At 41.1% G+C, this 21,800-nt stretch overlaps 2 protein-coding genes across 4 annotated transcripts; both read right to left on the reverse strand.

Annotated features, from left to right (window-relative positions):
- Positions 1 to 250: 250 nt before the first annotated feature.
- Positions 251 to 6,896, reverse strand: TEX30 (testis expressed 30). 3 transcript variants are annotated; one of them, XM_027557938.1, is made up of 6 exons: positions 6,781 to 6,896; positions 3,607 to 3,680; positions 2,896 to 3,126; positions 2,080 to 2,128; positions 1,370 to 1,575; positions 251 to 719 (listed from the first exon to the last, which is right to left on the reverse strand). In XM_027557938.1, exons 2-6 carry the CDS (start codon positions 3,619 to 3,621, stop codon positions 546 to 548), a joined length of 675 nt encoding a protein of 224 aa, XP_027413739.1. In that variant the 5' UTR covers positions 3,622 to 3,680; positions 6,781 to 6,896; the 3' UTR covers positions 251 to 545. The 3 variants fall into 3 exon arrangements, with proteins under 3 accessions (XP_027413739.1, XP_027413738.1, XP_027413740.1); XM_027557937.1 differs by lacking the exon at positions 6,781 to 6,896 and adding an exon at positions 4,274 to 6,747; XM_027557939.1 differs by lacking the exons at positions 2,896 to 3,126; positions 6,781 to 6,896 and adding an exon at positions 4,274 to 6,745.
- A 1,634-nt stretch (positions 6,897 to 8,530) lies between these two features.
- KDELC1 (KDEL motif containing 1) lies at positions 8,531 to 21,745 on the reverse strand. Its single transcript, XM_027557936.1, has 10 exons — positions 21,263 to 21,745; positions 19,474 to 19,679; positions 17,477 to 17,682; positions 17,229 to 17,306; positions 16,701 to 16,873; positions 16,342 to 16,579; positions 13,736 to 13,945; positions 12,965 to 13,054; positions 11,457 to 11,564; positions 8,531 to 8,763 (listed from the first exon to the last, which is right to left on the reverse strand). Exons 1-10 carry the CDS (start codon positions 21,442 to 21,444, stop codon positions 8,746 to 8,748), a joined length of 1,509 nt encoding a protein of 502 aa, XP_027413737.1. The 5' UTR covers positions 21,445 to 21,745; the 3' UTR covers positions 8,531 to 8,745.
- Between the last annotated feature and the right edge of the window lie 55 nt (positions 21,746 to 21,800).

Genomic DNA, 21,800 nt, shown 5'->3' on the forward strand with positions numbered 1-21,800 from the left:
TAACAGACCTTCAGTAAGCATTTATTCAATAAAAGTTGTTACTTTATTCTAAAAACAATGTTCAGAGTCCCCATATATGAAAATGTATCTTCATCTATCCCTTGAGATTTAATAAAACATTAGGTGACTTAGATGTATACATTCTATAAAACTGACTAAATTTACTAAAGCATTGTTCTTCCTTCATAAAGATGACCCTGCTCTGCACAATTAAGAGCACTGTTTGAGTTGCACAGCAATGAGACAAAAGTTCTGTTGTAACAAAATTCAACGTTTAATTTTTCAAAACTTATTAAAGAAAATAAATTATATTTAGACCACCTTCAATATTTGTACATCATCTTTATACAACTATGACAGTACTCTCAAGAGACATTTTATAAAGAACATTAATTTCACTATTAAAATGTGTTTTCAAAACGGGGTAACATGAAAGGACATTAAATTAGTCTGAAATATATCTCATAATGCTGAGAAGTATGCTCTTCTTTAACAAATTAACTGTACTTGTATTCAAAATAACATAGCCTTTAACTTATAGACAATTATTTCTTGTCCGTTTCAGTGATTTCCTGGATCCAAAACAAAATCTGTGTATTTATTTCTTTGAAAACATCATTTGTTGATCGTCCTTTCACTGCCATGGAATGATTTGCCTTCTCAATCCAGTGTATTTTATGAGGAGCTTGCATTTTCTGTGCCACTTTCTCCAACAAGTTCTAAAAGGAAAAAAGAAGATGATACTAGACTAATACCCTATTGGTGTTTCATAAAGATTTACTCTCTCCTACCCCACCTATACTTGGCATCCATTCACTAAATATTAAAACCTACTCTAAAGATAACTTATGAGGCAATGGATTGTGCAAGAAGTGACAATACAGACTTCTTACATATAGCAACACCACAGAACAGATCAAGCATTCATTCTTGACAAGTCAAAAAATTCTTCTAAAAAATATTTTTCCCAAGAAAATTATATATTCTGGGAAAGACACTAAAATTTAGTAATATGTACAAGTTACTTTTCTTCAAGGGTCAATTTTATAACAAATTCGAAGAATGTGATTAAATGTTGAAATGATAAAACAAATATACAGTCTAGTAATCCCAAATTCACAAGATTCAGATATTAACCCTTCATTTGCTAAGTAAGAGTTAATTCATTTATCACCTAATTACAAGGGGTTGAATATTGTCAGTACGCTCATAGTTTTAGATTCCCCTCAGTAACAGGGTACCAAAGACATAAAAGGAGCATAGTAAAATCAGCATCTTTTTAAAGAGACTGAATGTTGCAGGTAGCATCTTGTTCCCAAGATGTTTCTTTCATTCTCTTTCATTCACACAAACAGCAAGTCATAATCACCTTTTCACACATTTCATCTGCTGAGCCTGACACAAACAGTACAGGATCTTTTATACGAAAGAGATCTTCATCTCTAAGTTTATGCTGCTGTTTTGGATGGTGCAGTGGATAGGAAATACAAATGAGACCTCGAACAAAATCATCAGCATCATCAGGCTCAATATGACACAGTACAGAAGCAGCTGCTCTTGAGCCCATTGAACGACCTAAAATCAATTAAAATCAAGTTCAGTTTGAAATACAGACATTCACATAAAGTAGTAGTGATGATAATGGCAGATTTAATTTACTATGCATCCATCATATTGCTTATCTATACTTAACAGAAGGTGGCAATTAACAAGCCTCAATACCCACAGACTTGTGAAGAGCTAAAAACTGATCCTAAATCAAATCTAAAAAAAAGAATAATTATTTATTGAAAGAATACTTAAAGAGATAAAGACAAACCTTGTGAAGGGATCAGTTCAGAGGATGATTCAAGAATATAATAAAAGGAGACGTCTTTGGGTTATAATACATATGTATATGGCTTAAATTCGATTTAAATATTAAAGCACCTTGATGTTATTATACCTGGACGTGACTTACCAAAACAAAACAAAAAATCCTTAACTCTATTCCTGTCATTAATTTTAATTCTTGATTACCTATTCCTGTATTAATGTGAGTAGATTTTAAAACAAGTATTCACAAGTATTGCAACTTACCTCCAAGGAAAACACCTGCAAGTTTGTATTCTGAGGTCTTTAGGTAATTCTAGAAAAATCAACCAAAAAACCATCAGTTCTTCTCCTATATTCCACTGGAAAAACCAACACATATTTCTCATCATTACTAGAGTGTATAAAACTTTTACAAAGACAACCACAACATTTTAAGGGATTTTACTTGGAAGAGGTAACCAGTTCTTTGCTCTTCTGGTCATGCCTTCACTATCAAGTCATATATTGGGTAATACACACAAATATGTGAAAAAAAACACTGTCTAAAATATTCAAGTACTAAAACATTTTTAAAGAAAAAAATTTGGATGGGAAAAAAAGAGCCAGTTAAAAGCTTCCAACTAAGGCAAAATCTGATAATGCTACAACTAACATCTGATTTAAAGCTCTGAAAAACTTAGCACGCTTGAAGTAATTTGGATTAAAAGAAATTTCGGTTTTCATCCAGGGATTTTAGTTTCCAACATGGAAATCATGCTATTTGTACACTCACAGCATATGAGGCTAACTGTCTAGAACTGTATATGCTTAAGTTATATAATTCCAAGAAGGAAATTACATCATAAGTAGATGCCTTGGCAGTATCATGGAGAAACATCTATGATGTGAGCACTCATCCCTATAGAAACTGATGGTAAAAAAGAGCAATCTGACCACTACCCAGCCTTCACACACTGTTGAGTTTCTAAGAATATTCATTAGGGTTTTTAAAATTAAACCAAATGACTAATAAAATTTGTCAATTTACTGTGCATTTAAAAAATAGAATTATTATAAGTAAATATAAAGAAATTTTCTTACCAAAACTGATTTATATGCCTTAATTCTATGTACAATATTAAGGCCTTTACAGGTAAATCTCAGGCAAAAAAACCCATGAGAGGCAAGATGGGATGCCAGTGATGTCAAATGAGGGAGATTCATATCTCCTGATGCTCCATGTGTAAGAATGACTCCATATGTTAAGCTCTTGTTAGGTACCAAACAAACAGCATCTAGCAATTTATTTCCAAAAGGTACTTTTAACTTTACCTGGAATTCAAGAGAATAAAGGGATCAAAAATTAACTTCCCTGACTATTTAGACAAATGAATAACTATATAGGTTTGTTCTGCAATACAAATGATTCAAATCACAGCCTCAAAATAAAAAGCAATATTAATAATAATTTATATTTAAGTACTTATTGTGTCAGGTACTATCATAACTGCTCTTTATATATTAACTCATTTAAACTTTCTAAGAATTCTGTGGTAAGTACTGTTACAATTTCCATTTTAGAGATGAGAAAACTGAGGCACAGTACGTTATATCATGTGCCCAAGGTTATATATCCACTAGCCAAGATCCAAATTCAGGCAGTCTGCTCCAAAGTTCTCACTCCTAACCACTAATGCTATACTGTCTCTCACAGTACAAGCTGAAAATAAGAAAATTATTCTGGAGCCATATGACTACAAAAAAAAAAAAAAGGAACCCTGAAGATGCAGAATATATGAAAATATGTATTACCTCTGTATGACTCATTTTCACTGTTGAATAACAATCTTTAAGTGCCTTACATCTGAGAAGCAAAGGACATCTCCCTGAAAAGAAGATTCTATTGTAAAAGGTGGGTTGGTAGACATGGATATGATACAAGAACTATGAATGAATATTTAGTAGCTAAAATAAAGACATTTATATATAACTACTTTAGGAACTGATATCTTTACATCTACATTATTTTCATTCCAATGGTCATTCAGAATTGGTTATAGGGCCGGCCAGGTGTGGGGCTGGCAGATGTTATCTAAGTCAATGTGATACCATAATATGCATTCTATAAGAAAACTCATATCAAAGTAGGATGCTATATCTTGGTACATATAAATACGTATTTTTCCTAAGCATCTTTGTTCTCAACCAACTATCTTCAACCTAATTTCACAGCATCTTTCTATTAACCCATTTCCTTCGTCTTTACTGGTCCCAACTCTTCCTTCTACCCTGCAGTGGAAGCAGACATCCACATCCTTTGTCCTGAGACTGCAGAAACCTCCCACTAGACAGAATGTAAATCTCCACACTATTGCCTTTGGGCTTGACTATGTGACTTGCTTTAACCAAAAGATGTTTCAGTGTGCCACTTCTGAGCTGAAGCATGGCAAATTTTCCAGAAGGGCTCTTAAACTCTCACCTTCAGCCCCAAGAAAAGTACGCTCCACGTATTTTTGCCTTTTCAGCCCGGGTTCCACAATGAAGATACATGGAGCAGATCTGAACTCAAAACTGAAGTCTGGAGTCCAGCCTAGTCCAATCAACATCTAAACCACTGAAGAACCATGAAATGTCTACCTGAAGAATCAAGGGCATGAAATGCTGTGAGCCACTAAGACTTCAGGGTTGTTACACAGTATTCTTTCCCGTAGTGTATTGTTCAGGATATGCTTAACATCAGGATCATTAATTTTTTTCCTATTAACATTTACTAATTTATTCACTGAATAACATGTTCAAAATGTACAAAAGTATACAGTGAAAAGTCTCTCCCTAATTCCACTTTTGCCTTACCATCCAGATCTCCTCTTCAAAGGCAATCAGTATTCTGCTTATCTTTTAGGTATTTTATATACATATATACATACATACATCTTTTTATAAAACTAGTGATATATTTTTTCTGAACCCCCTCCCCAACATATATCTTTGTGATTACTCTTTTTTATACAATGAGCTTATTTCATTGTTTTTTTATGACTACAAAATATTCCAAAGGAGGGTTGTACAAAATTTATTTTACCAACCATCTATTAATGAAAATTGAGACTGTTTCCAATCTTTTGCTAAAGCAATATTTCAATGAGTGGCAATATTGCAATGAGTGGCAATATTGCAATGGTTTACCAATCTATTAATGAAAATTGAGACTGTTTCCAATCTTTTGCTAAAGCAATATTGCAATGAGTGGCAATACTGCAATGAGTGGCAATACATGTGTGTAGACATATCTATAAATTCCTGTGTCAAAGGGTGTATTCATTTGCATTTAAGAAATACATTTCATTTTTGAATAGGCAATATATGCACATGGTACACTATTTTAAAAGAATAAAAATGTCTGAATAGTGAAGTCTCTTCACATTTTTCCCCCAGCCACAAAGTTTCTTTCCCTTCCAAGAAGCCATCACTGTGACTAATTTATTGCACAGATCCTTCCCTTTACATGTTATGTGTGTGTAGAATTCTCATACAGAGCCTGAAACGTATTAGACCGGCTGCAAAAAGTTCTGGGATTTAAACTGGAGGAGGAGGATGAAGGGCTTCAGCCTTCACTGTCTGTTTTCATAAACGTAGACTCATAATTGTGCCTGGGGTCCCCAGCTTCAAAGATCCCATTTTATGTTCTCAAGAGAAGAGCCTCCAGTCTCCTGGTGGGAGAGAAGCAGTATCCTACCAGTATGAAACGGGGAAGGAGAGCTTGCTATCTAATTACTTCTCAGACAGACCTCACCTAAGTGGTCTTTATTTGAGCCATGCACATCCATCCCCAGCACCATTCCTTTCATTGCCAGCTCCCAAAGTGTCCCATGCTGCCAGTTTCTGCACATTTTGAAGATTTTGTTTCTTATATATATATATATAATTGTACGACACTTGCTTTCTGGAGCCCAGTATTTTACTGCTATTGTTTCTTTCCCATTTTCTTCATCTCTGTGGGTTTGTGTCTTTTTGAAAATCCCTTTACTGTACTTTCAGTGAGATTTCAGGGAGTAAAATTAGATACACGTCCTCAACCCACTCTCTTAACCTAGAATGCTCTATTCCTCAACAAGTGGGGTGCTCGTGGTTCTTTTTTTCTGGCAAACGCCACTCTTGCGTGACGGACAGCCTGTCCTTGCCAACAGTGCAACACGTGCTGGACTATAAGGGCAATAGTGAGCCGGCTCTAGCTAATAAATCTCGGGTTTAGCGGGTCAGAAGGGGCGGCGGGGTTGGAGCCTGGCTCCGCCTCGGTGTCTTCAAAGGCAGCAAACGCCACCAACTTCGGAGAGAGGCTGCGACGGTTCACCGTCTGGACCCGCGTGCCCACGCTTGTGGGCGTTTTCAAGAGTGATTTGTGTGACTACTGTCGTCAGGATGCGACAGAGACCACATCCGAAGCCGGATGATCGGATGCCACCACCCCTTAACTTTCAGTTGGAAAAAAAAAACATTCTTGCGTCATCCGCCTCGTCCGGGCGGAACGTTGGAAATCGCGAGGAAAACGCAACGGCAACTGTCAGACTTCAAGTCCTTGAGGGGAGTCGCGGGTCCGGGCCGCCTCGACAACAAGCGGAACAAGGCAGAAACTCGAGGTCAGGCTTCCCGGGGTTGGGGACCCAAAGGCGCCCGAGGACCGTCCGATTCCGCCCGTCGGGGCTGCACGGTGGCCGGCGCGCGGGAGATCCTCGCTCGGAGGCCGGCTCGCCCCGCCCTCACCGTCCCTTCTAGGAGCCTCCCGACCGGCCGGCCGAAGCCCCAGCTGCCGCGGCCCGCGGGACCTAACCGACGCCTCACGCCTCACGGAGCCGCCCAACAGCCCCTGAGGGACGACGGCCGCGAGGCCGAAACGCCGCTGGAGGGACCGCGGAAAGCCCTCGGAAGCCGTTCCCAAGTAGCAGCCCCGACCACTGCCGCCGCCGCTGCCACAGCCGCCGCACTTACCAGGGACGGGAAAGTGGCCGGCAGCACCTAACCGTCCTCACTCCCTTCAGGGAGCGAACTACCACACTCGAAGGGACCGCCTCGCCGCGCCCGCCAGCGCGTCCCGCTACAGCGCAGGCGCGCGCAGGCCCCGCCCCCCAGGCGCGCGAGCTGGCGCGCGGGGCACGCTGGGAGCGGGAGTTTTCCCGCCCCTGCCGCCGGTGCTGTGGCGGTGTCTGCTGCCCAGCCCGAGGGGGCGCTGTCGGGCCGCCTCCCCTCGCTGCCTCACCCCCGACTTCCTCTTTCAGGATCCTTCGGAGTCCCAGCCATTCCCTTCCAGCAGGTGCACCGGCCATAAGGCTAAGACACCGCTTGCTGCCTCAGAAAAAGAAGATTCCATCCATATTGTATCATATCTAATAGTACTTTGTTCCTTATAACTCGTTTCTTTTCATTGCTGAGTAGTATTCAGTTTTACGGATAAACCACATTTTGTTTATCCATTCACTGGTGGATGGCTATTTGGATGGTTTCCACTGTTTGACTTCTTATAAATAACAGTGCTGCAACATTCAGAGAGAGAAGGCAGTGTGATGACAAACAGATTTGAAGATGCTGAGCTGCTGGCTGGGAAAATGAAGGGGCCACAAGACAAGAACCACAAGAAACACACCCCTAGGAGCCAGAAAAGGCATTCTGCCCTCAGAGCCTCAGGAAGAAACCAGCCCTCCAAATACATCGCCATTGTCCCAGAAACACTGATTCCTGACTCTCAAATCCAGAACCCTAAGAGACTGAATTCCTCTTGTTTGGTATTAATACTTTGTCATAGCAGCAATAGGAAACTAATACAAAACTATGGACACCAAAACTTCAATTTCAGATAAATTTTACATGTTATTACTATTCTTTTCTTGATTTTTTTCAACCATTTAAAAATTTTAAAATCATCCTTAACTTTCAGGCTGTCCAAAAATAAGTGGTGGGCCAGATTTAGCTAAATATTAGCATGATTATTCCATCCATGCATTAAAATAATACATAATTGGATGTACTAGAGTTTTTATAATGGAGGTTCTATAATGTTTCGAAATGAGAATAGTATTAATGTAGTTCATCATGGATTAATGGAAGAGAATAAATCACCATTAAACATGAATATGTAAATATATGCCTGAAAAGCATTTAATAAAATTTTAATGTGCTTCCTTTTTAATAATTGGAAATTTCATATTTTAGTAGTGGTTGTTTATCATTAACCATAACAAATATTTTGCTTAACAGTGAGAAGTCAGTAGCATCTTTGATCTCTAGCCACCACCACTAAGCCCACTTTCTCTCTGTAATAACTGTTTTAATCAATCCATAATTGCCCTGCTTATTTATTTTTACTTGTTTATTTCACTCTTCTTTCAGAAGAGATAGTGGCTGTTCACTATTGTATCTGTAGAACCTAATACAATGCCTGGCACATATTAGGTGCTTAATAAATACTTGTTAAATAAAATACATTTGTGATGGATACAGGAAGAGGCCAGATTACAAAAAACCTTGGAAGGTGTATTAATTAGTATTAAGTGAGTGACTGATTATCTAAAATAATAGTGTAAACAAGTCAGAAGTTTACTGCTTTGTCATGTAAACTGTATCTAGGTAGGTGATGGCTTTTGACATGCTTCAGACTGAGTTCAGGACTCAGACACCCTTTTTTTTTTTTTTTTTTTACTGCTCCATGGTCCAAACACAGCTAATGATGAGCACAACACAGGCCTTTAAAATAAAAGTGATTTTATTATAAAATCCTAAAAATGTACTTCCAATGACTGTCGTGGGAATACTGCATAAGAAGAAACAGATCTTCATAATTCAGACAATCATAGAGCAGATTTTATACTGTCCATGGAATTAGTATTTAGAAGACATTCTTCTTTTCACTTAAGAAGAGTCTTCAGAGCACCACTATTTGAAGGAAAGGTATTTTGCGTATCACAGTTCATCTTTGGTCTGCAATTAAGAAACAAATATTTAGAGCCATCAAGAAGTTTTCCATGAATAAGAAGGCTTACATTTAGTCTATTAATTACTTTCCCCTAAAGACAAAGAGGTTTCCCTGGTGGCTCAGATTGCCTGCCAATGCAGGAGATGCGGGTTTGATCCCTGGGTGGGGAAGATGCCCTGGAGGAGGAAATGGCAACCCATTCCAGTATTCTTGCTTGGAAAATCCCATGGACAGAGGAGCCTGGTGGGCTACAGTCCACAGGGTCACAAAGAGTCGGACACAATTTAGCGACTGAGCACACAAGCACACAAAGATTAAAAAAGGGATAAACAAAGCCGAGTCATCACTAGAGGATTTTAGGACTTTCTTATTTGAATTTTAGGATTCAAATAAAATTTTAGGATTTTATTATTTGAAATCATTATTATTTGAAATCATCTAAGGGTAAAGTCTGGAGAAGGCAATGGCACCCCACTCCAGCACTCCTGCCTGGAAAATCCCATGGACGGAGGAGCCTGGTGGGCTGCAGTCCATGGGGTCGCTAGGAGTCGGACACGACTGAGTGACTTCACTTTCACTTTTCACTCTCATGCATTGGAGAAGGAAATGGCAACCCACTCCAGTGTTCTTGCCTGGAGAATCCCAGGGATGGGGAGCCTGGTGGGCTGCTGTCTATGGGGTCGCACAGAGTTGGACACGACTGAAGTGACTCAGCAGCAGCAGCAAGGGTAAAGTCTCATTGGTGGGAACCTGAACATTTAGGGGTCTGTATTATGGTAAAGGCTTGTGTCCTGAACGGTATCAGTGAATGGCCAGAGTAGACACGGCGGGTGGGAAAATCAATAAAGCTATCATTCTAGCCATAAGTTCTACCAATCAGGGGAATCATTTGGCACTCCTCAAATTCACTTATGAGATAAAAATAAATTAAAAAAAAGAGGAGTGGAGTAAGGCAGCCACCCAGTTTCATTTGGAGCCAACAGACTCATTCTGATACCAAATCAAACTCCATGTGGGAGTACCTTCCAATTTTGGCCATTTCTGTTTTGAAACTGGTTTTCAGTGATTCTGTGGCCTTGCAACACTTGAGAGGGGTGACCACTGATGCTGTACCACTTCTGAAGGCTAGTTAGAGGCAAATCCAAAACAAAAGCAAATGAAGCAAAATAAAACTAATTTCAGCAGGTGCTGTTTTCATGGTGTAAATACTGCAACCAGGTGTATTCCAAGCTACCAAAGGTTAACTGCTGTGCAGAATTCCTAAATATTTAACAATCAGTGAGCTTGTATGTGACTTGCCTGGTGGCTCAGCGGTAAAGAATCCACCTGCAATGCAGGAGACACAGGAGATGCAGGTCTGAACCCTGGGTTGGGAAGATGCCCTGGAGGAGGGCATGGCAACCCACTCCAGTATTCTTGCCTGGAGAATCCCATGGACTGGACCTGAGCCATAGGGTCACAAAGAGTTGGACATGACTAAAGCAACTGATCACGCACACATGAGCCTGTATGAGCTGGTTCCATCACACCACCAGAGCTGGCAGTCACCTTATTCTTTTTTATACCCCCTTGGGAGGCAGAAATGGTTAACTGCAAAATCTGCTTCTCAACTCTGGTTCCAACGCACAATGTTGAGTCTGTCCATTCACAGACATGGTGATGTTGTTTAAAAGAATGCCAAGCCATTATATAGTAATTTTCATACAATATACATTCCTTTAGATGGAAAACAACTAAAATTGCAACAACCCTCCCCTGCCACAGTGTCTTTACACACAAACACGCACACAGTTTGAAGAAGGCACACTGGTTTTTCGTGCTTGTTTTGCTATAATCCAGATAGATGGTTCTGAGCTAAATTCCTCTCTAGGCTTGGTTTTGTCAACTATAAAATGAAGGCATTTACTGGGTGACGGCTAAGGTCCTCTTTAGCCTGCCAAGTCCATATCCTCCTTAGCCTGCCAAGTCCATACGCGAGCCTGCCTTTTATAAACGAAATCAGTGAAAGTGAGAAAGTGAAGTCGCTCAGTCGTGTCTGACTCTTTGTGACTCCATGGACTGTAGCCTACCAGGCTCCTCCATCCATGGAATCTTCCAGGCAAGAGTACTGGAGTGGGTTGCCATTTCCTTCTCCAGGGGATCTTCCCGACCCAAGGATCGAACCCGGGTCTCCCGCATTAGAGGCAGACGCTTTACCATCTGAGCCACCAGGGAAGCCCAGTAATGTAGTGGTATTAACAGAGATCACTTTTAAATGAATAATCTGTTAACATGAATAATCATGGTTATATATTTTTCCATCTCTAAACTGGGATGATAAACTTTGCAGAAACTATCTCATAGGGAGATGAGGCTATTAGATGATACATGTGAAAATGCTTTGCAAACCGCAAATATCTATTCAAATGCTACATGATCTGTAATTCTCACAATAAAAAAGGCCTCCCTCCACTTTGCTGGGAGCTCCTATGTCTCTTCACTTCACTGCATCTTAGCACCTGTTTTTTGTTTTTTTTTTTTTCCTTTTTTGCCTTTTGTTGGTAACTGTTTTTTCTGCCTCTGCTAAAGTGAGTTGCTTAGAGGCTCCAGGAGGAACTTGGGTAGTTGCTGCCTGACTGGATGAGTAAAGGGGAGAATGAGGACTCGGATCATAGTTAGTTCTTCCTGTGACATTGGATAGGAAGTCAGTTCCGGTTACCTTCTTCCTGTGGCACGTGCAGGGAAAGAGGTCATCCTCGGTCTCTGGTTCTACCCTCATCATGCCCTCTCGGATCTGGGGCTCACTCACTTGTAAACTGGCATATTCCTGTATAGGCAACAATACAAAGGCATGTTTTATTTAGCACTTAATATGCTGAAGCAGAAGCTCCAATACTCTGGCCACCTGATGCAAAAAGCTGACTCACTGCAAAAGACCCTGATGCTGGCAAAGATTGAGGGCAGGAGGGAAAGGGGGTGACAGGGGATGAGATGGTTGGATGGCACCACTGACTCAATGGACGTGAGTTTGAGCAAACTCTGGGAGACAGTGAAGGACAGGGAAGCCTGGCATGCTGCGTTCACGGGGTCGCAAAGAGTCAGACACGATTCAGTGACTGAAGAACAACATAAGGTGCACTTACCAAATGAGATACACTGGAGTGTGCTAGAACTCGGTTCATTTAAGTCACGTGTGTCAAGTTATGAAATGCAAGGCCCTCCTTAAAACCCCACGACAGAGCTTCTGAGAGGTGACTGTCCCCACTCCTAAGTCTACTCTTAATTTATATGACTCTTTCATGGTATTTCTTTTCATCTTCTGCCACATAGTGAAAATGCCTGTGTTCCCATCTTCCCTAAACTGAGAATCTGAGGACAGACTATTTCTGCCTGACCCACCACAGCTGGTACAGCCTCAGTCACGTCTTCATTCATCATGGGCTTCCCTGTCCTAAGTTCTGGGCGAGGAGCTTATGCTCCAGTACATGTGAGTTGAATGAATGAACTCTAATAACCTGTGGCTCTTTAGGAATTCAGATTAGCAAATGCCCCCAGTTCTTTCTTTAGTTTACATAATTCATCACTCTTTAGGAAAGGTTACAAAGCGGGAGCGGAACAGCAACGACCAACTTTGTTCTGTAGCAGAGCCTGAGACATTGGACTCAATATCTAGAATTCTGCAACTCTGAGATTAAAACAATCTGACTTAGATCTAGAACTATTTATTAGCAAATTACATGCTTACGACTGCATTTTTAAAAAAAGAACCTTTCAAATTGTCAGATAGGCTTTGACTACAATCCCTAAATGGGTAGGTCCATAAAGGCAAATTGCAAGAAAAGTTATGGCCCAATGGGGTCAGCACAACAGGTCCAAACATACCTTGCACTGTATAGAAAAAGAAACAGCAACAAAATAGCAGTTTTGTACAAAGAACAAATAAGAATCCATGCACAGTAACTTTGTAGGCTCAGAGGCCAATTTTCTAACCACATGCCACACAGTTCTAACATTAACACCTTTCCCTTAAGGTTGTAGCATTCTCCATTAGCTATTCTTTAGCATCCTTCATTTTCACTATAATTTAATATTTATCCCTGACTTTCACTTACAGAGGTATATATGTATCTCCTTATTGAAAATACTTTTAGAAATTGTTCAGTGAAACATTACTTGCTACTAACATGAACAATTACAAATATTTCTATTTTCTTAGAAAATACTGACCTGGAAAAGTTTAAAATAATAACAGAATATGTCATCACCCATGAGATTATTTCTTGCAAATTCTTGTCCTGTTTTGGCTATCTTCTTTGCCTATAGGAGCAAGAATAATATCCTTTAATGAGACATATTTTTACCCATGCAGACATATGCTAAGTGATCTTCCAAGTACATTTTGGTGGGAAAATAGTGGCTACAGTATCTTTGAAGTCTTGTGTGTAAAGGGAACATTAGAGGATGTGTGTTCAAATCAAAGTGAGATTTTTAAGACTTGATAGTTTAAGAAGTCATATTGGGCCTTCTAGAATGGGCCTCTCCGGGACAGAAAAGAGAGACAAAATGAAGTAACAATGACTTTGCAAAGTCAATGCAAGATGAAGCTTAATGCACTGCCTGAATAATTTTTAGCAGACAATTCGTTTGAAGCTTCTCTCATGCAATCCTTCATTTTAATCCGAGGCACAGTTAGTTCTTCCCTTGCCAGGCTGACCATCTTTATCTTCATGTTGCTAGGGGAGGGGAGGCGGTGCTTGGAGCTCAGATCTAACTGAGTGAGACCAAAATCGAGGCCAAGGGTTAGGTTTTCGTGTCATGTGCAGAGTGGGCAGTTAATCCAAGCCACTGTGCCTGGCTTTACCCTGAAGGGATCTGTGCTATGCATGCGGATGTGGCTTCCCATTTACAGGAAAGGGTCTCCATGTAAGCATCTTGAATGCTTTCCAGGCACAAGACATGGAAATGACCCTGTGATATCTGGAAAGAGACTGACCTTACCTCTTCATCGTGATCTTTTGCCCATTGAAGTTTCTCTAGGAGATCACTCAGGTTGCTTTTAACTGGAATGTAGTGTTTCCAGGGCTGCAGTTCATTATAAAAGTGTTCATAGTAGATGGAGTCCTGCTTCAGCACCACGCTGTCACCAACCAGCAGATACGGCAGGCGGTAGGCTGCCACGGTGCCATCCACGTTGATCTGGTATTTATGCTGCAAACCACAGGACAGCAGAAGAACCTCCATTAAACTCCCTTTTTCCCACTCTTCTTTATTCTCCTCCTCTTTCCACACATCAAACCTCATCATCCTCAGATACAAACTGGCTAGATTTTGTCCTTGGCTCCTGCCACTTAGTAAGTGCTATTAATTATTTATATGTATACATAACACACTGACCTAGATGTAGGGCCTATTTTGATGTTCCCCCAAATCTCAAGAAGGGGCCCCAAGTCTAACGCTGGAGCAACCAATAAAATTATAAAACTGTTGTCCAAAGCCTACCAGTGAAGGAAATTAGATTTATTACGACTACTTCCCAGGTGGCAGTAGTGGTAAAGAATCCAGCTGCTAATGCAGGAGGCGTAAGAGACATGGATTTGATCCCTGGGTTGGGGAGATCTCCGGAGGAGGAAATGGCAACCCACTCCAGTATTCTTGCCTGGAGAATCCCCATAGACAGAGGAGCCTGGTGGGCTACAGTCCACAGGGTCACAGAGTGGGACACAATTAAAGTGACTTAGTACGCATGTGACTACTCTATCGATGGCATGATAGTACCTACTGATGGCACATTCTAAACTGTGTTAACCATACCTTTGAAACAGCCGGTGGGCACACCCAGCTCTTAAAGAAATTAACAAGCTCTGGGGCAAGAACATCTATGAACCAAAGTATTTCTAGCACAGCAGAGGTCAATAAATATTTATCTGTTTATTTAACTGGGTCTTGGTTGAGGCACATGTGATTTTCATGCAGGCTGTCTAGTTGGGGCACATGGGCTTAGCTGCTCCACAGCATATGGGATCCCAGAGCAGGGATCGAAACTGCATCCCCTACGTTGCAAGGCAGACTCTTAACCACTGGACCACCAGGGATGTCCTAGTCAATAGTTTTAAGCTGCAACAAATTCAACAGGTACAACAGAAAGAAAGCAAAGGTCTGACAGGACACTCTCGGAGGAGGAATGGCTGGAATCAGCTCTCTTTGGTTGTAACCATTTCTTTCCAAAATTTCTGTGACATGCATATGGAAGAAAAACTGATTATTCAGCTTATGGCCATCTTTCTTGTGCTCTGTGCAGTAAGTCGCTTCAGTCACATCTGCCTCTTGCGACCCTGTGGACTGTAGCCCACCAGGCTCCTCTGTGCAGAGCTCATCAATCACTGACCTTCCCACCTGCAGGAGATGGCTGACTACCCTTCACCACATGGGGCTTCAAAATCCCTTGGGGGTCTAGAGATCAGGGTGGTATACCTCACTGCTTGAGAAAGGAGAGTTGTCAGAAAAAGGATCAACCCTGGGAAAACAGGAACAGCCCACATTCTAGACACAGAGAGAGTGTAGGATACCCAGAGTTTTTGAGCAGAACAGCTGGTTGGATTCCAAGTCATTTCCCTACCAGAAGGGAAGAGACACCTGCTTTATATTCCTTCTTTAGTCTATTGTGATTCTATGGCTCAGGGGAGAAATATTTATAAAATCACTAACACGTATTTTTAAATAAAAAAAAGGGTTTGGGGTGAAAATGTGCTCCTCTTGAAGGTCAGATGGAGGAAAAATTACCCAGATCCCAAACTCCCTTGGTGCATATTTCATGTCAGGTCTAGATACTGAGTCAGGACTTCCCTGGTGGCTTAGACGGTGAAGAATCTGCCTGCATTGTGGGAGACCCACATTTGATCCCTGGGTCAGGAAGATCTCCTGGAGAAGGGAATGGCAACCCATTCCAGTATTCTTGCCTGGAGAATCCCAAGGACAGAGGAGCCTGCAGGCTACAGTCCATGAGATCACAGAGAGTTGGACAGGACTGAGCAACTAACACTTTCACTTTTCTAGGTACTGAGTACAATCCAGGTTGCCTGCTAGGGGCTGGTTAGTCCCTGGCGCCCCATGCCTGGATGTTCCTAAAATTTTGTGCTCACCTCTCATCTTCTGTTGGAGAAGGAAATGGCAACCCACTCCAGTATTCCTGCCTGGAGAATTCTATAAACAGAGGAGCCTGATGGGCTCCAGTCCATGGGGTTGCAAAGAGTTGGACATGACTGAGCAATGATTATCACTCACTCACTCACTCAATCTCCTGTAATTTAATTTCCCACCCATCAAATGCAGGTGGGACTTCCCAGGAGGCACTAGTGGTAAAGAACCCGCCTGCCAACGCAGGAGACATAAAAGACATGGGTTTGATCCCTGGGTCAGGAAGATCCCCTGGAGAAGGAAATGGCAACCCATTCCAGTATTCTTGCCTGGAGAATTCCTGTGGACAGAGGAGCCTGGTGGCTTATAGTCCATAGGGTCAGGAAGAGTCCGACACGACTCAAGTGACCTAGCACTCAAATGCAGGTATTTGGAAAATCACAAAGCATTGGCTCTGGACGATGTCATACCTTGAAGAAATCGAAAAATGAAATGTGTTTCACGATGGGACCATATAGGCTTTCGTCGTGTTTAAAGAAGAAGAAGTTGGTGAAAGCAGCGTCTATGAGCTCCGGGTGCTTCCTGCTCAGCTTAACCAGCTCGAGTCTCTCTCTCCGGCTGTCTCGCCCTCTCCAGACAGCGGTAGAGTTTTTGCTTTCCCAGGGAGGACCCGTGTTGGCCTGCACGGACATCATATCCAGACTGACTCTGGAAGACAGACAGTGCAACAGATGTTTCCCCCAAACCATCACCTCTCAAGGGGTGTCGGGAAAAAACTCATCAAGGAAAGAAAACCAAGGCTCTGGGTTGTCTGTGACCCATCTCTCACCGGCCCATGGTTTCCAGGACAGAGTCTGTCAAGTCGTAGGTGGGCATCACAATATCCCTGGAGTCCGTGGAGCCACACCAGGAAAAGATCGGATGGATGTGGGGACTGGATTTCTTTTTTTCCAAAGGCCAGTCTCCCAAATTAACAAAAAACTCCACATCAGGCATCTTCACCTAGGACAAGGAAGCCAGAGTGTTAAAATGATGGTATCGTTTTTCACATCAGCCGTGTTACTATCACTCCAAACTCCACTGCTGTTGTTACTGTTTAGTTGCTCAGTCCTGTCTGACTCTTTAGCGACCCCACGGACTATAGTCCGCCAGGCTCCTCTGTCCATGGAATTCTCCATGGCAAGAATATTGGTGTGGGTTGTCATTTCCTTCTCCGGGAGATCTTCCCAACCCAGGGATTGAACCCAGGTCTCCTGCAGTGCAGGCAGATTCTTTACCACTGTGCGGGCTGGGAAGACTATGATGTAAAACCTGGATTTAAATGGTCCATTATACACAAGAGAAAAGAAATACTTACTTTTCTAGTCAAAGAAAGTAGTATGGCATCCATGAAAATTCTAAAACCTACATGTTCACCGTGAGTCTTGATATAAACCTGGAAGACAATTCCATGTTTATTCCGTTAGTCTAAAAGTACGCTTTGGCTTCACTGAGATCAAGCTTATCACAATGATCGGCAGAATGATTTTAATAAAACTATGTAGCTAAGTTGTAGCCACATGGCCAAAACAAAAATACATCACCAAGACAAACAAGCAACTGCACCTTGTTATCCTTCAAGGAGTAATGACACAAGCTCTGTCTTTGTCCAAATCTTTTTGGGATTTCCGTTGCAATCTTTTCCGGGTCAACAGTAGGGAAATGCACCAGATCTCTGTGAATCTGAGCAAAGGTTTCTGGGCAGTTCATCTCCCGCAGCCAGGCTGCACTGTCTTCCAAGGGACAGTCACAGCTCTCATGGTACACCGGCCCTGATGACACAGGGAGCAAAGGGTACAGGCACAATCTCACTCAGCGTGTGAAATGGGTAACAGATATTTGTAGCATGACTTCAGTTCCTGCCTAGTCAGATGGGGAGGGCAATTTGATGGAAAACCTATTTTAAAAAGAGAAACCTTTCTATTACACTGGGGAATAGCGAGTACATCTGTTCTGACAGCTTTTTACGGTTGGGTCTTAAGATCTTTTCACAGTAAAGTCCACTTGGCATGACTTCAAAAGAAAGCTAATGGTACTACATTTTTCTCTAAGTGGCTTCCACAGTCCCTCCATTACTCTTTTTTTTTTTCCCCACATGGCATGTAGGGTCTTAGTTGCTCAACCAGGGATGGAAGCCATGTGAGTCTTAACCACTGGACGGCCAGGGAAGTCCCCATAGTTCATTATTCTTTTTTTTTTAATTAATTTTTATTAGAGTATAGTTGATTTACAATGTTGTGTTAGTTTCTGTTGTACCGCAAAGCATTACTCTTTATGTTTTGTGTACTTAAGAATAACCAAACATTGGTAAAAGGATATCAGAGGCATATCCCTGTTTTAATGAAAGACAAAAGTGATAAGGAATTAATATTTCAATGGTCTGTTATACAAGCAAGTCCTTAAAATGTCTAAGATACTTTTCTCAATGGGTAAATCATCCTAAGGATCAATACAAGTGGGAATTCCCTGATGGTCCAGTGGTTAGGATTCTGTGCTTCTGATGCTGGGGCCTGGGTTTGATCCCTGGTGGGGAAACTAAGATACTGCAAGCCTTGAGGTGAGGCCAAAAAAAAAAAAAAAACAATACAAGTAAATAAAGCACCCCTACTATGGTTAGTAGTTTTTTTAAAAAAAATATAAAGAAGCAAAGTAATCTTCAAAACACCCATTTCACTAATACTATGAATTAATTACATGTGTCTAGAAATAATACTAACATAACATAGAATCTGCATTGAGATTTCACTGTCATTTATTTCTATAATTCTCAGATTGTCACCTGACCCAGGCAGTAGGAGACAATGGGACATCTTTTTAAGGTTTAGCAGGTTATATGGTACCGTGTGGTCCTAGTGGAGTGAGGGGAAGGAACCTAGACACTTTCTACAAAAACATTTGCCTTTCTTGGAGCAGTGGGTCAAGAAAGATTTGTGTGTCTGTATTCTCCTTGCTTCTCTAATATTTTAGGATATATGTCTGCTGATATGGAATGATATGGCTTTAGGGAAGAAAGCTGTACACTTATCCTATATAAGATAACATTGGAGAATTTCTCTGGAAAAATAGCATTGAAACAAAACCAAAAAAACTACAGTCAACTTTCACTATCTCTATCAAGCCCTTTTTTCCTGAAGTGATTGATCAAATTTCAGTGACACTCATCAGTTACTTAAGTCATATGTCTCTAACTAAGAAAGTGCCATCTATGACCATATAGCTTGACTGTTCTTGCTAATGTTGCATCTTCCAGAAGCAAATTCTTTATTACTAGAACTTAATACTATTAAGTTCATATTAAAGAATATATTAAGTTCTTTCCTCTTTAGTGAATTACAATTTCCATTCATATCTTGCATTTCTTTCTTCTACCAGGATTCTCAACTTAGCTTTCAACTTCAGTCCATAGGGTCACTAAGAGTCTGACCTGATTTAGCAACTGAAAAACAGTAACAAAATTTCTTTTCTTCCAGTGAAAAAATATCAGGCTAACCTGCTTTTACTGACTGAATGACAGGTAATATTGTATTCAAACACTGTTGTTTTGAAATTATATTCCACATTACCTTTTAAAATATATGGAGATTTGGCCACATGTTGACCTTGGAATTTGACTTCTATCTTCAGGTTTTTGTAGCTGGCGTACATTCTGTATCTTACTATGTAGGACCCATCTTTTCGGTCTAAAACCTGGACCCCGACTCTAGTGAATTGCTCATCTGGGGCTGAGATTTTAATCTGGAACACTTTTTCACCCGGAGAAGATGTGAATCTGTGATGGGAAAAACAGAGAAACATAAAGATTGTTTTAAGAAACAAACGTACAAAGACTATGGTCTCCAGTCTGTGAACCTGACTATTCTCTATATCCTCCCCCTAATATGTGCTTGCTTCCTTTTCCTTATGCTTTCAGTACCAGAATTAATAGGATGGATTGGAGATGAAAAGGAAAAGAGGATGACAATGGTCAAGATAAGTTAAATCAGTTTTATTACAAAATTACAAGGAGGTCTTTTAAGACTACTAATCTCTGTAAACACAGAACATCCTTATGCATTTCATATATAAAAACAGTCCTATTAACCTACTATTTATTTCGTGTCCATCACATCTGGAAATCTGTGATCAAATGATGCCTCTAATGGTTTTCTGAAACATCGCTCTCAATGATTCTTTAAAAAAAATCACTATTATAAATCGTACTCAGCCATGGAAAAAGCTAGTAGTTAGCATATTATCCAAGTGATGTTGTATAAAAGGTTTTTTTCTTTTGAGGGCATGCTCTTGGTGTTAAGATTAAGATGGTACTCAGTTTCCCAACCATACTATTTATAACCAAGTGACAAAATTTATAACGTTCCTTTTCTTTGGAAAACTTCTTATTCCCAAGATCTTTTGCCAACAAAATATACACAGACAGCTTCAATATAAAAAGACAATCATGTCAGAGGTATGTGAACTCTACAAATAAGTTTCAAGCACAAGTGGGATAGTTGAATGCAGTGGGATGAAATAAAGTTGTAACAAACACAGGAGATTCATATTTTGATACTTTCTGCCTCAACCATAAAATTATGAATAGTGTTTTATTTTTCATTTTGAGTTTCAAAACACACTTAGTGCAGAGGTCTACCTGAAAACACAGCAGCACCAGAAAAAGGTGAAGCCAACTACTTTCTAACAACTGAGTTCAAATTCCTTATAACAATTTATGCAAAAATTAGAAAAGAGTTCCTTGTGCTAGGTTTTCATTAGTTATCTATTTTATACCTACCGGTATTGGGATTGACTGTATCTATGTCAACCCCAATCTATTCAGTGCTCTGTGGTGACCTAAATGGGAAGGAAATCCAAAAAAAGAGGGGATATAAGTCTATGTATAGCTGATTCACTTTGCTGTGCTAGCAGAAACACACAACATCGTAAAGCAACTATACTCCAATAAAACTTAATAAAAAAGAATGTATAGATCTAACTGAACCACTTTGTTGTACAGCCGAAATGAACACATTGTAAATCTACTATACTTCCACAAAATGAATAAATAATAAATTAATTTAAATAGAAACAAATTTAGAATACCTTAAGCAAAGTACAGGGGTTTGTTTGTTCAGCACTCATGTAGGACTCCCCTTCAAAAGGGCCAGGAGAAGAGCTAATTCGAAATGATTTCTAAAGCTACAGAGAAAAATTGAGTAGGATGGGGATAAATTCCAGAGACATGTGAATAGCCCCCAAGTGTCCTGGATTTTAAACTGCTGTGGAGAAACGAGTTCTGGGAGGACAGAACGCGAGGAGAGAAGCAGAAAGCTTGATCTGCCTTCCAAAATCGTCATGGAGCCATTGCGGACTTACTTCTTGCCCGATGTGTCCACCGCCTGAATGTAGAAATAGCGCGCGGGAAGGACCACGGCTGCCTTGAGTCCGGGACCCCATACTTCGCTTTTCTCGGGGCTCAGTCGCCTCTCTCCGCCGCTCTCGGCCAGTGCTGGAACGGTCGCCAGAAAGAAGCAGTAAAGCAGCAAAATGCTAAACATTTACAAGCTCGACTCAAGATGATCCACGGATAAATGAAGTGGAAGAGGTGGACGCAGCCAGCCGCGGCTCGGGCGGGGGCGCGTCGGCCGATCTCAACAGCAGGCGAGATTCCCTGAGGGGGTCTCTGGCTGTGCTGTTCGCGCGCGGGGGTCTCCCCCAGAAGGTCACAACCGGGACGCAAGCTTGTCCAGCTGAAGGATGCCAGCAGTTCTGCTGAAACGGACAAGAAGCACGCCGCTCCTCTTTCTTGGGACAATGACAAACCGGCGTTGCTTCTGTAACTGTAGCATCATTGGGGGCGAGCCCGTCTCAGGTTCCAGCCCAAGGTGCAGGGCGAGGGGATTGGCCCGCGCGT

Source organism: Bos indicus x Bos taurus, chromosome 12 (genome assembly GCF_003369695.1).
Source record: "Bos indicus x Bos taurus breed Angus x Brahman F1 hybrid chromosome 12, Bos_hybrid_MaternalHap_v2.0, whole genome shotgun sequence".
Lineage (NCBI taxonomy): Eukaryota > Metazoa > Chordata > Mammalia > Artiodactyla > Bovidae > Bos > Bos indicus x Bos taurus.

Bases quoted from the DNA above. Each gene is read 5' to 3' on its own strand.
- TEX30 (XM_027557937.1), bottom strand. From the start codon at position 4,400: ATGTTGATTGGACTAGGCTGGACTCCAGACTTCAGTTTTGAGTTCAGA. The intron at 3,681-4,273 runs GTGAGAGTTTAA...TCTTCTTTTCAG, and splicing joins TACTTTTCTTGGGGCTGAAG to GGAGATGTCCTTTGCTTCTC. The intron at 1,576-2,079 runs GTAAGTTGCAAT...AATTGATTTTAG, and splicing joins TGCAGGTGTTTTCCTTGGAG to GTCGTTCAATGGGCTCAAGA.
- KDELC1 (XM_027557936.1), bottom strand. From the start codon at position 21,444: ATGTTTAGCATTTTGCTGCTTTACTGCTTCTTTCTGGCGACCGTTCCA. The intron at 16,874-17,228 runs GTAAGTATTTCT...TCCTTGTCCTAG, and splicing joins TACTTTCTTTGACTAGAAAA to GTGAAGATGCCTGATGTGGA. The intron at 13,055-13,735 runs GTAAGGTCAGTC...TTGCTCCTATAG, and splicing joins CAAAAGATCACGATGAAGAG to GCAAAGAAGATAGCCAAAAC.